The sequence below is a fragment of the Protobothrops mucrosquamatus genome, unplaced genomic scaffold, assembly GCF_001527695.2.
Source record: "Protobothrops mucrosquamatus isolate PMUCROS unplaced genomic scaffold, P.Mucros_1.0 scaffold3037, whole genome shotgun sequence".
In the NCBI taxonomy this organism is placed as follows: Eukaryota; Metazoa; Chordata; class Lepidosauria; order Squamata; family Viperidae; genus Protobothrops; species Protobothrops mucrosquamatus.
Genome location: NW_015389051.1, coordinates 195,398 through 209,691, shown reverse-complemented (window position 1 = coordinate 209,691; position 14,294 = coordinate 195,398). Strand labels below are relative to the sequence as shown.

At 40.3% G+C, this 14,294-nt stretch overlaps 1 protein-coding gene across 1 annotated transcript in view; it reads right to left on the bottom strand.

Moving 5' to 3' along the window:
- Positions 1–14,294, bottom strand: part of ACO1 (aconitase 1) — a 39,656-nt gene that overhangs the window by 21,715 nt on the left and 3,647 nt on the right. The window contains exons 3-8 of the mRNA XM_015826287.1: positions 10,917–11,054; positions 8,609–8,678; positions 7,804–7,987; positions 4,103–4,242; positions 3,092–3,263; positions 1,101–1,201 (exon numbers count right to left, since the gene is read on the bottom strand). Coding sequence (XP_015681773.1) covers positions 1,101–1,201; positions 3,092–3,263; positions 4,103–4,242; positions 7,804–7,987; positions 8,609–8,678; positions 10,917–11,054 — 805 coding nt within the window. The remainder of the gene's footprint in view (positions 1–1,100; positions 1,202–3,091; positions 3,264–4,102; positions 4,243–7,803; positions 7,988–8,608; positions 8,679–10,916; positions 11,055–14,294) is intronic.

The following is a 14,294-nucleotide window of genomic DNA, read 5'->3' as shown; positions in this document are numbered from 1 at the left end:
TCGAGATGCATAGTACTTAAGGCCAGTCGACAGATTTGGGCAGAAAATTCAAGAGTGCATTTCATGTTAATAAAATTGTAATCCGATGCCAGAGGTAGCCGCACGATTCTGCCTACTGGAGCCAACTCTATGACCATCCAGCAATTTTAAAAACATAACCCATTTTTAGATATCTTTAATTTAGCCACTGTACTCATTAGAGGCTTTCTAGCTCTTCTAAATAGTTTTGTGATCAGCTTCTACGTCAGTGGTGGTGAACCTATGGCACGCGTGCCAGAGGCAGCACTCAGAACCCTCTGTGGGCATGTGCGCCACGCCCCGGAGATGGCAACTGTCCCTCTTCAACCAGCCGCTCGCTAACTCGCCAAGGTCCCATGTGGCCGGATGCATCGCAGCACGGCTGGTTTCCCTCCCTCCCCCCCCGGTCCCATCCTGGCCTCGCATGTTCTCCTTTTCCCAGGCACAACCCACTGCATCGCCTCCTCAGCTGTCGGCCAGCCATCCAGCTCAGAGGCGGCTTCTCTGAACTGCTGGCGGTGGGCTACGGAGCCCCAGAGTGCACCGGTCGAGGGGCCAGCAGGCTGTGGCTGCTGATGGACACTGTCGGCCCCCATGTGCTTGCTGGCCTCTGTGTGCGGGGCCCAAAGGTGTCAGGTAGCAGCCGCCCCAGGCCCTGCCTCACCTTGCCCTATGACAATGGCACCCCCGCCCTGCCTCGCTTCACCTTGCCTCGCCTCACCCCGCAGGACGAGCCTCCTGCCCACCGCCCCACCTGCCAGAGACCCCCTGGATCTCCCCCAACCCTGCTCGGCCCCCACAGGCGTCCCTCCCCACGAGCAACATCGAGGTGACCATGCCCACTTTGGCCACACCCACCCAGTCTGCCATGACCACCATAGCCACGCCCACACAGTGGGCCACGCCCACCTGGCACCCGGCAATAAATGAGTTTTGGTTTGCAATTTGGGCACTCGATCTCTAAAAGGTTCGCCATCACTGTTCTATGTTTTCAGTTAGTGGAAGATGCAGGATCATTTCCTGAGAGGTCTAAAAGTCAGGGGCTTGTCCCTTGAGGAAAGTACAAATTTAAGAACAGGTACCTGAGTAAAATCTGGATCCTGAGATGAGTTATTGAAATCTCTAAACATCCCTGTAGCCTCAAGGTACTTTCTTATATGATTAATCTTTTCTTGATCACGGCCTATAACGGACAAAAATAGCATCTCGGTGAATGTGCAAAAAGATAGAAAGACCATTTCTTAAGGAACAGCAAACCTAAAATGCTATATAGAATTTCAGAAAACCTCGAGTGTATACACCAAATATACAATTTGGGGCACTACCAAACTATTTAGTGTACACACTAACAGCCTGATTGTAAAGTTCTAACCAAACTTTAAAAATGAAGAATATAAACATGTCTGAATCAAAATATTGGCACTTCCAGTGTATACTTACACAGCTAATGTTTCATATAATGAGAAGGTATTTGGGGTGTAATTGAAACATACTGCATGTGAAACATGGTGGAGGGTTTACTATTTATATGTTCAATAGTATATGAAATGCATACAGTCTATATATAAATGTGCATGTAATATCCCTGAAACCAGTGCTTTTTTTCTAAAAAAAAAAAAGGTGCCGGAACTCACACACGTCAGACAACCCACCTTGCCTACCCTACAAGGTTCCATCCAAAAAAGGTGCCGGAACTCCGTTCTGGGCGTTCTATGAGAAAAAAAGCCCTGCCTGAAACTATTAGTTGAGCTAACGGGTCAATTTCTTGAATTAATAAGCAAGTTTGTTCTTTACTAACTTTAATTTTCGGGATGACATGTGTATTGTTTGTGAAATTAGAAGATCAGATTGGAAGATTCGCTGCATCTGACTTACTAAATAAATATAGGAACTTGAACAATCAGCACATGAGGTTGGACCAGTATTTTATATTTTGCTAAAACTGTGATTTTTAATTGTCTAACCAATGTAAGCCAACTTATCAGATCACATACTGACCAAAGCGTAGTTCACAAATCTCCAATATTTAATTTTCGGTATAGGCACATAAAACAATAAATATTGTTCAAATTCAGATGCAAGAAATCCTAGTTTACTATTAAAAAAAAATAGCAAATAGAACCTCAGAACTATCTATGGGCCCCTTCTGTCTATGGAGTTGAGGAGAGAAGAGAAAAAACTTTCGTTTATGTATTGCTACAAACCACTTTTTCCCATGTTATATGAATTATGAGAAACTATGAATACTGCCCAGTTTGCTGAGAAAACAGGTTAAATTATATGGGACATAACCACGAGTGGAATCTATACATACAATCTGAACTCCTTTCTCCCACTCAAGCGAAAAGGAATGGGAGGATAGAAATGCACCAATATTTTCTTTCTCTTCTATCTGAAAGAGCCACTTTTTAACCCAGAATCCTTTTGCCTTTTGGGGTTAATTGGTCCATTTGGTACGTTGGGGTCTGCTGTGGGAATTTGAAGTCTTCCATGAGATTTCCTTTTTATAATAATTGCTATAGTGCAAGGGTCTTCAAACCTGGCCCTTTTATGACTTGTGGACTTCAACTCCCAGAATTCCTCAGCCAGTGTACCTGGCTGAGGAATTCTGGGAGTTGAAGTCCACAAATCATAAAAGGGCCGAGTTTGAAGACCCCTGCTATAGTGGCTATCTCTAATTACAGAATCTTATCTTGCTGCACTATCTCTGGTTCCGCAGGATATTTTCCATAGTGCCAGCTTCTCTGTGTATTTTTTTTTTAATCCCGAAGGATATCTATATGACTGTTATGGGGATTCCCTGCATTGCTTAAGGAAACATGGCATCCTGGCCGCTGTTCGGTTTTGCATCATGCCAGCTTTCCATTCAATTTTTTAAAACCGCATTAGAACTAAGATTTCAAAGAATCAGAGAAGCTTGATACATGCCAAGATTGGTGCTTACATTTCTTTCCACGGACACTGGGTTGCTTTAAATGGGCTGGTATTAAAGCAGGCAACCTATCTCCATCTGAAATGAATACTCTCTGTTTCAGAAACCCTGGTTTTTACATGTTGTCTTTTCTCCACTCACCAGTTTGAACTAAGTATTTGATGCTAACTTCATCCACTGGGAAAAAGGCTGCAGTTGCTCCATATTCTGGGCACATATTGGAAATGGTAGCGCGGTCAGCAATGGATAACTGAGCAACACCAGGTCCAAAGAACTCGACAAATTTGCCCACAACGCCTACTTGCCGTAAATGCTGCAACACATTTAAATCTGCATTCAGTTCCATTTTCATAGCTATAATAAGACTGAATCCAGTCATAACCAAGCTTTGATTTTTTAAAAAATAAATGAGAATATGAGGTTCCATTTAAGCAAAATTTGCTGCGAAATCTAACCCTATCTTGCAACACTAGATACAAATTTAACAATAGGTTCCATTGATTCCAACAATTCTTGTGGATAAATACAATTGCATTACAGTTTTAAAATACGAGACAAAACTTTCTGTTGGAAGTTTTGAGTAAAAATCCCTCTGAATGTAAGTTACCAACCAGTATCCCCCATACACTGAAATCTCACTATCTCCAGTTTGCGTTGGCTGCCTCAATCAACTTAATGTTGGCTGAGTTCTATTTTTATGCCTCTTGGAACCCCTTTAAAGTTTGTTGATAACTGATAATAAATTTTCTTGCACTTTTGAATTAGGAAACAAGTATAATGTTGTCATCAAATTAAGTATATCACGATTAAAAATCCTGCACATGTCTAATGATGCACTAACATACTTTGTGGTCCTCTGTATCTCTGCATTAAGAGAGACCCTTATCTCTAAAAGATGAAACTATTGAACTATTCTATTAATTCAATACTGACACACATTAGTGCTTAGAATAGTGACCACTAAGTGATTTTGTAGATTACATTAAATTGGAATAAACACTCTCAGAAATAAGGTTCAAACACTTACTGATGCCACTTGATGCAGAGGACTTAAACTCTACATCTTGTATCTATTAGCATGCAGATTTCTGAGATTAATTAAGCAATAGCCTTGTATCAAGATCAGCTGTGGTCAGTGAAGCAGGTGATTACCTTGGTAACCGTGAGCACTATGTCTGTGGATGTGACCAATGGCTGAGGACTACCACTCAGTTTGTAGCCAATCACTTCAGGAAGTACCATACTGATTGGTTGGCCCAGCATCACTGCTTCAGCTTCAATACCACCCACACCTGATCAATGAGAAAGAGGGAGGGAGTGGGGTATTAAATATAATTGCTAATTTATCTTGCAGCAACATCCAAAGAAAGCAACAGTGGATCAATAATTTTATTGACAGGGAGATGAAAACAGTAGCTATTCATCTAAAATGAAGCTTTTCCATATACTTTCAGAAATGCAAATAATCTGGTAGGGTAAAAAACATCAAAAATGTATTGTTAGATCAAAACAATGGCCTATCTAGGTTAGGTTTTTGTTCTCACAATGCCCAAGCAGATGCTAAGAGGAAGACCCAACAAAACAGAGGCCTCCAGTCTTTTGGGCACCAGAGACCGGTTTTGTGGAGAGAGGTTTTTCCGCGGATTGGAGGGTTAGGGTGGTTTTGTGTGCTGCCTGCATCCAATGGATATTTGCTTATTTGTGTGGACCAGTTGCTGGCATGCTGCGGCCCGGTACTGGTCCACTGACCGGGGGTTGGGGACACCTGCACTAGCATGTCCCCTGACCAGTTTCCCCAAAGAACTCACACTGGACTGAGAAGCTGCAAGACAATCAATTTCAAAGTAGGATTTACCAATCTGCAGATGAAATTAAGCTAAGTGTTGCACCCCTTAAGAAACATGTACGTGCTAAACATATGGTATGGTTTTGCTATAAAAGCTCTGCTGTAAGGATCAAACATATAAACTCTTTAACTTGTGAACCTGTTATCTTGCATTACGCAAATCACCTTGCATGCAAGGTTTCCCCCTTTCTGCAGGCATTTTAAACACAATTAATCTAAAAACAATGGAATAAGTCATTTAAATGTAAAGGAATCGATGAGCTTAAGAACAGGGAATGAAAGAACTGCAAACACACAATTGTCATAAAATAATATTATCTTTGCATTTAATGCCTCCTTCCCTTGTTAGATCCTACGTCTTCTTCCTATATTCATAATCCCCCCAACACTCTCACATGCAAACATCTGCCAATGAATTAGAAGAAAAGAGAATCTCGAAACATCATGACGTCAGGAAGCACATTTTATTCAGCAGTGGACCTAGTTTTCCCTTGGCTATTATTCTCAGAGGAAAACAAGACTATGCTTAGTACACTGTCTTATCAATTTTAAAGGGATGCACCACCACATTTCTAAATACATACGGCTTTCCCCACTTGTATCTAACCGTGGCACGCATCTTGGCTGCATGTTTTTTTTCCTGTGACCCCAACACATCGTTTTGCGATGGTAAGTGACCCATTCTTAAGTCATCCTTCAGTTTAATCATATTTGAGGGTAGTCTGAAAGTGTGTGAAATCTGCTAAGATTGTCACCTTTGATCTTGAATTGATATAAGGTACCTGTAGTGTCTTCAAAAGAATAATAAGAGACAAGGCTGAGCAACTGGGGCAGCAAATTTCATGCCATTATAGTCTGAGCCAACTCCAGAATGAGCAGGGAACACTTCAACTAAGCAGTGAGGAACGGCCTGTAGTTGTATTCATTAAATCAAACAAGTCTTTAAAAGTTTATTACTTTGCACAGTATGCATTTTTATGTTAGCTGATCAAGCAAGCGTGTGTGTGTGTGTAAAACAAAACAAACCACAACTGGAATTGGAAGAGAAACCTGTGGTTTCCTGCTAGATGCTGAGTCAAAGCATTCTCTAGAAAGATTAAGTGTATTACTATTTTCAGCTTATTTTAAAAGTGATTATTAGGCTTAAATTTGGTGGGTTTTTTTCACGGGATTTAAAAGGATCTTTTAGGGATTTAATATTTAGGAGAGGGGCTCTAATGAATATATGTGATTATTTTTTGAATCCCTATTTTAAACTATTTCCAGAGAGGCTAGACATTCTGAGATGTAAGAAATCAACAACAGTATTTCATTTTAAGATCTCACTGCGTAATTTTGCTTTCTTTTAACACACGCCAATCTTAACTTTACCTTGCTTTATCAATCTTTCTTCTCTCTTCACAGACCAGTGCAGATGTATATCAAGGCTCTCTCAACATATATTAAGAATCTCAACTTTATCACCATCAACATGCAATCCTGCCTTTAATTAATCAATGTAATCTAGAATCAGGAAGATTTTGATCTCAAAATTAAGTGGAGTAAGAATGCAAGCAAGGTATATAAACATTAGAATTCTCCCAAGTATATCCCTGGCTTGTGGGAACATTTCTTCTGGGGACTGACAATGACTGATATTATCCAAGGTGTAAACTTCTTCTCTTCCCACGGAAGGGGCAAAAATAATCTTTATCTGACTCAGTGATTTATGGTGAGAACTTTGAAATTAGAGAAATTAAAGGCATGGCTTCTATCTTGTGAGCCTTTTGTCATCCTTCAATCACAAGGACAATCCCTGATTTGTTTCCTTCCACTATTCGAGAATAGGGCTATTTCAGTGGTGGTATTAATTTGTCATAGGATAACTAACTGGTTTTTTTTCCTAACTTTCCAGGGAAATGTCAACATGGTGCTGCTTATACCAGGATTTCCTTGAATCAGACATCAACTATGGTGTGAAAAAACACAGGCCATACATAGTTATGGCTAGATATGGGCTCCACCTATGAATCTGGTTCCTTCTCTGTTTTTGTACTGAGGTTAGTAGCTGCTTGTTTTTTCTCCTATTGAAATTCCTGCCATAGGGTCTTCTTCTGCCACTATATTTGAAGAGGTTGTGTGATCTGAAGCTCCTGGCCTGAGTTAGACTTTTTTTTATAAAACCATTGACCGGATATAGGGAATATATTATTTTCCAGACATTTTGGATTTTGGCTAGAGATGTTGGAAGCTGCACTTCAGCAAGATCAGGACTCCAAGTTCAACTGCATGGTCTATATTCCAAAGGGGCTTTTTGAAAAGGCAACTGGAGTTTTGTTTTTCCTTGAAGTTTCACTTCTCATCCAAGAAGCTTCTTCAGTTCAGAGAATTTTCAGAGAACTGAAGAAGCTTCTTGGATGAGAAGTGAAATGTCTTCAAGGAGAAACAAAGTCCAGTTGCCATTTGAAAAAACACCTTTGGGGCAGCCATTACCTGGATGACTGAGAATCTCTATAGACATGTGCATGGTATCTATGGATTTCTTTTTTCTCAGAAGATAAAAGAGCCATTTTGGTCTAAAGCTTAAGGCATCAGGCTTAGAAACCAGGAAATTATGAGTTCTAGTCACACCTTAGGCATGACAACCAAACTGGGTGATTCTAGGTCAGTCTCTCTCTCTCTCTCTCAGCCCAACCCACATCACAGGTCTGTTGTTATGGAGAAAATAGGAGAAGGAAAGAGTATTGGGTATACTCATCACCTTGAGTTGTTTATAAACATAAAAAGGGTGTGATAAAAATAATAAACAAGCATACAAAGCTATTTGAACAGAAACTCAGCAACTGATAACTCAACCAGTATTTTTTTCAAAAGAAAAAAATCACAAATTTTATCTCAGTCTATTATTTATTAGGAGGGGAGGGAAACAACAAGAAGAAATTCAGAATAACACCTTCTCATTCTTGAATTTTGCTAAACACCACTTAAATTCCCAATGAATAGACGGCTCAATTTTAAAAGCACTTACCCCAGCCAAGCACACCCAAGCCGTTAATCATGGTGGTATGTGAATCGGTACCCACCACACTGTCTGGATAATAGAATCCATTCTGATCAAAGACAACTCTTGCTAGATATTCTAAATTCACCTGGTGGACAATTCCTGAACCTGGAGGAATAATTCTCATGTTCTGGAAGGCTTGAGAGCCCCACTAAAACACAAATGGAAAAGAGGGAAATATCTTAAGAAGCAGAAAAATTAAGAATGAAGTATTTCACAACCTAGTTAGCAAACTTCATTCAATCGATAAGGATTGGGATATGAAGATTTGATTTATAGAATATTCTGCCCACTTGGACCTACTACCAAGCTTTTGAAGTCCTATTCAGACTTTGTGGTTTCACCAATGTAGGGTTTCAGTCCAGACCCGTATTTTTTTAATCTTAAAATTTGACGTGATGTAAAATTAAGATATTACAGTCAAACAGCCACATTCTAATTGGCTATCCCCTGAATCAGATGCATAAGCTAGACAGAAATTACAAAATTAACTGTCTGGCTTGGTATGCATGATAGTGATGAATAACCAAGCTCAAATTTAAAAATGCTTAAATTTTGGAGAGCATTTATTAAGTTTAATTCTTTCCCTTCTTTTATGGAAAAGAAAAACTTCGCTGACTTCTCTCCTTAGCTATTCTTCCAGGACAAAAGTACGCCCATGTCTTATTTCCTCATACATTAGGAATTGTGATTCTGTAGATTCCCCTACCTCAGTAGGTTTTTCCATGTTTAGCTTTGCAGACCCAGAGAGAGAGAGAGAGTATGATCTTACCTTTAAGAATTCAAATCTTTCCTTGTTTCTCTCAAATTCCAAATCTTGATTCTTCTGTAAACTGTCTGGCCTGCAATGAAAGGTTAGGAGTTAAAACAGTAAGAAAACTTTAGTAGGATAGAGTGCAGCATTCAGTTTCTGTACCTTGAAAAAGAAAGTGGGGAGCGAGTTGGTATTTATTTAGTTCAGGATCCCGGGGCTCTTTAATTGTTGTGCACTAGAGAGTTAGGAAAAAAGAGGAACTCACAAAAGCTTTTATAATAATTCCTATTGTCTCACGGAATGGTTAATTCCATGGAGGCACTTTGGCAGAGGGTATCCTGAATACAACAGTGAGGGAAAGTTTTTTAAAACGTTAATTATTACAAGAACAAGCAAGCAGAAAAAGATTAGAAAGTACAGCTGGCAAAAATGCATTCAGGGCTTTGAAAAAGCACTATGTAAAGAGATACTGGAGTATTGGCTGAATCAGACCAAAAGGCCTAGGACCAAGACAGATTTTGTTCTGACTCAAACCAAAAGGTTCAGCTAATCCTATGGGAAACACACTAGCAGGACACAAGGGCAAATGCTCTCTTTCCAGTAAATAATTTTCAGTTTGTTTCCCACCTCTGAGGTGATCATTCCTATTTTTTCCCTCACAAATTCATCTAATCCCCTTTTAAGACTTAGGTTTGTAACCTTCACCCATATTGCATGAGGGCAAACTCCACTAGTTAACATATCTTGCCTCAATAAATCCTTAATCTGGAACAAGGAAACACAATTGTGTTCAGGACAGTGTGCCCAGCCAGTATCCTCCAGTATCCTTCTCTGTATCCTTTCCTTAGATGATTAGGGGACTGGAGGTCAAAACATATAAGGAAAGGTTGATGGAATTGGGTATGTCTAGCTTAATGAAGAGAAGGACGAGGGGAGACATGATAGTGTTCCAATATCTCAGGGGCTGCCATAAAGAAGAGGGAGTCAAGCTATTTTCCAAAGCGCCTGAAGGCAGGATAAGAAGCAACGGATGGAAACTGATCAAGGAGAGAAGCAACCTAAAACTAAGGAGAAACGTCCTGACAGTTAGAACAATTAACCAGTGGAACAACCTGCCTCCAGAAGCAGTGAATGCTCCAACACTGGAAGTTTTTAAGAAGAAACTGGACAGCCATTTGTCCAAAATGGTATAGGGTTACCTGCCTGAGCAGGGGGTTGGACTTGATGACCTCCAAGATCCCTTCCAATTTTATTATTATTATTATTATTATTATTATTATTATTATTATTATTATTATTATTATTATTATTATTATTATTATTATTATTATTATTATTATTATTATCCTCCTTTCACAATATGCTAAAATCATGGTTGAGACACGGATGCCACCTCATTTTAACCTCATCTAGTATGTCCTATGGAGTTAGAATACAGAGTCCTCAACTTACAATTATTCATTTAGTGCAGGGGTCTTCAAACGTGGCCCTTTTATGACCTGTGGACTTCAACTCCCACAATTCCTCAGCCAGCGTGCCTGGCTGAGGAATTCTGGGAGTTGAAGTCCACAAGTCATAAAAGGGCCAAGTTTGAAGACCTTTGATTTAGTGACTGAAGCTACAAGAGCCCTGAAAACAGTGACTTATGATAGTTTTTCATATTTACGACCATTGCAGCATTCCCACGTGATCAAAATTCAGGCACTTAGCAACTGGCATGTATTTATGGCCCTTGGCACTGTCTCGAGATCATGTGGTCGCCATTTGTAATCTTTCCAGATAGCGTCCGACAAACAAACATAATCGGGGAAACCGGATTTGCTTCATCATTTGTCGCATGATTTACTTAACAACTGCAGCAATTTGCTTAACAATTGTGGCAAAAAAAGGTCATAAAATGGGGCAAAACTCACTTAGCAATGGAAATTTTGGGCCACCGTAAGTCGAGGACTACCTGTATGTGAGGTGACTGATCTTTATCCACTCTGAAGCTTTGAAATTTGGTTTGTGGGGCCTTAAGATTTTCATTACGACAGAAATCTCTACCTGTGCTTACTCCATAAGATGAATAATTGCACATGCTTCCATCATATCCTCTCTTACTTGATTTTTATTCTTAAGCAAATAGTCTTAAAGGCTTTCTTTAATTAGGCCTCCTGAATTATTTCAGCCTCCTAACCATTTCTATTTTTCTTCTTGTGCTATTTTCCAGCTTCAGATAAACGGAAACTCAGTGTTCGGGAACAAGAGCTGGAGTTTATTTGGGGGTTTTCTTTTTTCTTTTTCCTTTTTCTTTTTTGCATGTTGCTTAAAGTACATTTCTTACCTTTTATTAAAGTCGACCTGGATGGAGTGGTCAATGACTAAATCAGCAGGACAGACAGGATTGATTTTCTCAGGATCACCTTCCAGGTCCTTCACAGCATCACGCATGGCGGCAAAATCAACCACTGCGGGGACACCTCTGCGACAGGAGAATTAAACAAAAAACAAAAAAACACAAGGCAACTTTGTCAAAACTGATAGCCCAGGAGCTATGAAAACGTGCAAGTTAAGATTTTGAAATCGAAACACTCAAGCGACACTTTTGTAAGGCCCAAAGTTGGAGCTGCTAGGTCAGGGGTAGGCAACCTTGGCTCTTTTATGACTCGTGGACTTCAACACCCAGAATTCCTGAGCCAGCATTCCTGAGCCAGTCCCCTGTGCTAGGTGGAGAATGGTAGAAGTTAAAGATTCAACACACCTGAATAGGCTATATGAGCAAGCCAGCCTGGTTCAATAGAAATATTTTTCCAAACAAACAAGATCCAGATTCACGTTTTCTTTCCTCGTTCCTTCTTCTGTCCTTTTACAACTTGTGTTGTAGCATTAACTATAATTATCTGTGGTTATCTGAACTGGCAAGCTCTAGGCCATGCTAACAGGCAAATGCCAGAGATTGCTGACTCATTCAGTTGTAGATAGCAGGGTAGGGCGGGCTGAAAAATCAGACAGCACAAGAGGAGGAAGAAAAGAAGATTCCTAATTCTCCAAACTGCAGTCAGGTGCATGAATTACCCATGAAACTATTCTTCCTTACAGGTATATTGATACTACAGAACAACTCTCTGAAGACCACAAGCAATAGGGTTTGGGGTTTTTTTGGTCTAAATCAGGGGTAGGCAACCTTGGCTCTTTTATGACACATGGACTTCAACTCCCAGAATTCCTGAGCCAGCCATGCTGAGGGGAAAGGGAGAGGTTTCCAAGCTGAGCCATGCTGGCTCAGGAATTCTGGGAGTTGAAATCCATGAGTCATAAAAGAGCCAAGGTTGCCTACCCCTGGTCGAAATCTATGCAATTCCACATTTAGAATTATTATATATAGATAGCCCTTCACTTATGACCACAACCGAGTCCAACATTTTTCTTGCTAAGCAAGACAGTCATTAAGTGAATTTTCTCCCATTTTTACCACCTTTCTTGCCACGCATGTTAAGTAAATCACCGCAGTAACAACAACAACAACAATAATAATAATAATAATAAAGTTGGAAGGGACCTTGGAGGTCATCGAGTCCAACTCCCTGCTCAGGCAGGAATCTACACCATTTCGGACAAATGGCTGTCCAGTCTTTTCTTAAAAACTTCCAGTGTTGGAGCATTCACCGCTTCTGGAGGCAGGTTGTTCCACTGGTTAATTGTCCTCACTGTCAGGAAGTTTCTCCTTAGTTCTAGGTTGCTTCTCTCCTTGATTAGTTTCCATCCGTTGCTTCTTGTCCTGCCCTCAGGCACCTTGGAGAATAGCTTGACTCCCTCTTCTTTGTGGCAGCCCCTGAGATATTGGAACACTGCTATCATGTCCCCCCTCGTCCTTCTCTTCGTTAAACTAGACAAACCCAATTCCAGCAACCGTTCCTCATATGTTTTAGCCTCCAGTCCCCTAATCATCTTTGTTGCTCTTCTCTGTACTCTTTATAGAGTCTCAACATCTTTTTTACATCGCGGTGACCAAAACTGGATGCAGTATTCCAAGTGTGGCCTTACCAAGGCATTGTAAAGTGGTATTAATACTTCACATGATCTTGATTCTATCCCTCTGTTAATGCAGCCCGGCAGTGAGTTGGCTTTTTTTGGCAGCTGCAGCAAACTGCTGGCTAATTATTATTATTATTATTATTATTTAGATTTATATCCCGCCCTTCTCCTCGTAGGACTCAGGGCGGCTGACAATCAATTTAAAATACATAAATAACAATACAGGTTTAAAATTAATTAAAAGAAATATTAAAGATTGTCCAATTTAAAATATTGATTAAAACCCCTCTAAAAATTACCCTAGGCCAGTCCTGCGAGCTGGAATAACCAAGTCTATTTAAGTGATTGTCTACTAGGACTCCGAGATCCCTCTCACAGTTACTACTATTGAGCAAGGTACCCCCTATACTATACCTGTACATTTGGTTTTTCTTGCCTAAATGTAGAACCTTACTTTTTTCACCATTGAATTTCATTTTGTTAGATAGCGCCCAGTGTTCAGGTCTGTCCAGATCCTCCTGTATCCTAAGCCTGTCTTCTGGAGTGTTGGCTATTCCTGCCAGCTTGGTGTCATCTGCAAATTTGATGAGTTCCCCATCTATCCCCTCGTCCAAATCGTTGATGAAGATGTTGAAGAGCACTGGGCCTAGAACAGAGCCCTGGGGCATCCCACTACACACTTCCCTCCATGTAGATGCAGTTCCATTGAGGACCACACGCTGAGTGCGGCTGGTCAGCCAGCTATGGATCCATCTGGTGGTGATGCTCTCTACCCCACATTTTTCTATCTTATCGAGTAGTGGCACAGTTGTTAAGTGAATCTGGCTTCTCCCTTGACTTTCCTAGTTGGAAGGTCGCAAAAAAGTGATCAGACGATCTTGGGACACAGCAACCGTTGAAAATACACGCCAGGTGCCAAGCGTCCCAATTTTGATCATGTGACCATGGGGATGCTGTGACAGCCATAAGTGTGCAAAATGTCGTTTTCGGTTTTGAACAGTCACTAGATAAACGGTTGTAAGTTGAGGACTACCTGTAGTTACTTTGGACACTGAATATTAAGCAGACTTTCTGCAGTCAAGTGTTTGAGACTCAAATCACAAATAGATCCAGGGATTAGGGGGGTGGGGGGGTGGGAGAGGAAAAGACTAATGTGAAAAGGCGTTCCAGTTTTAATGCAATTTGTCACAGACAGTAAACAAGCTAGAACTCTCCTAGTATTATCCCAAAATCCTTTGTATCTCACCACAGCTCAAATCCATTGAATAAATTAGCCTGGCACTACATTTATATTTTATATAACTTACAATACACTGAGGAGACCTTGTTCTAACTTTACACCCCCAAAGCGTCTGCACAAATATCAATTCCTCCAATGGAAAATAAGAAAATTATTCCAAACCATAATTAAATCTACAACTCAATAATGCTCTGGCTTATCCAAAAATGTAGTTACAAAAGAATTTGTTCAGACATTGCTAATGTCTCAATAAATCCTTTGCAAGTGCATTTCTTCAGCATCAGCAACCCAAATTCATCTGGAATGCTTTCAAAAAATGGTATTAGTTGTTTCCTTAAGACCACACAGTAGGTTTTAGCAAGGGTTGGAATCTAGTGATTCCATTCCACTACATTATATTTGTTTTAGATGTACAGTATTTTTAGCTAGCACAGATTAGGCATAGTA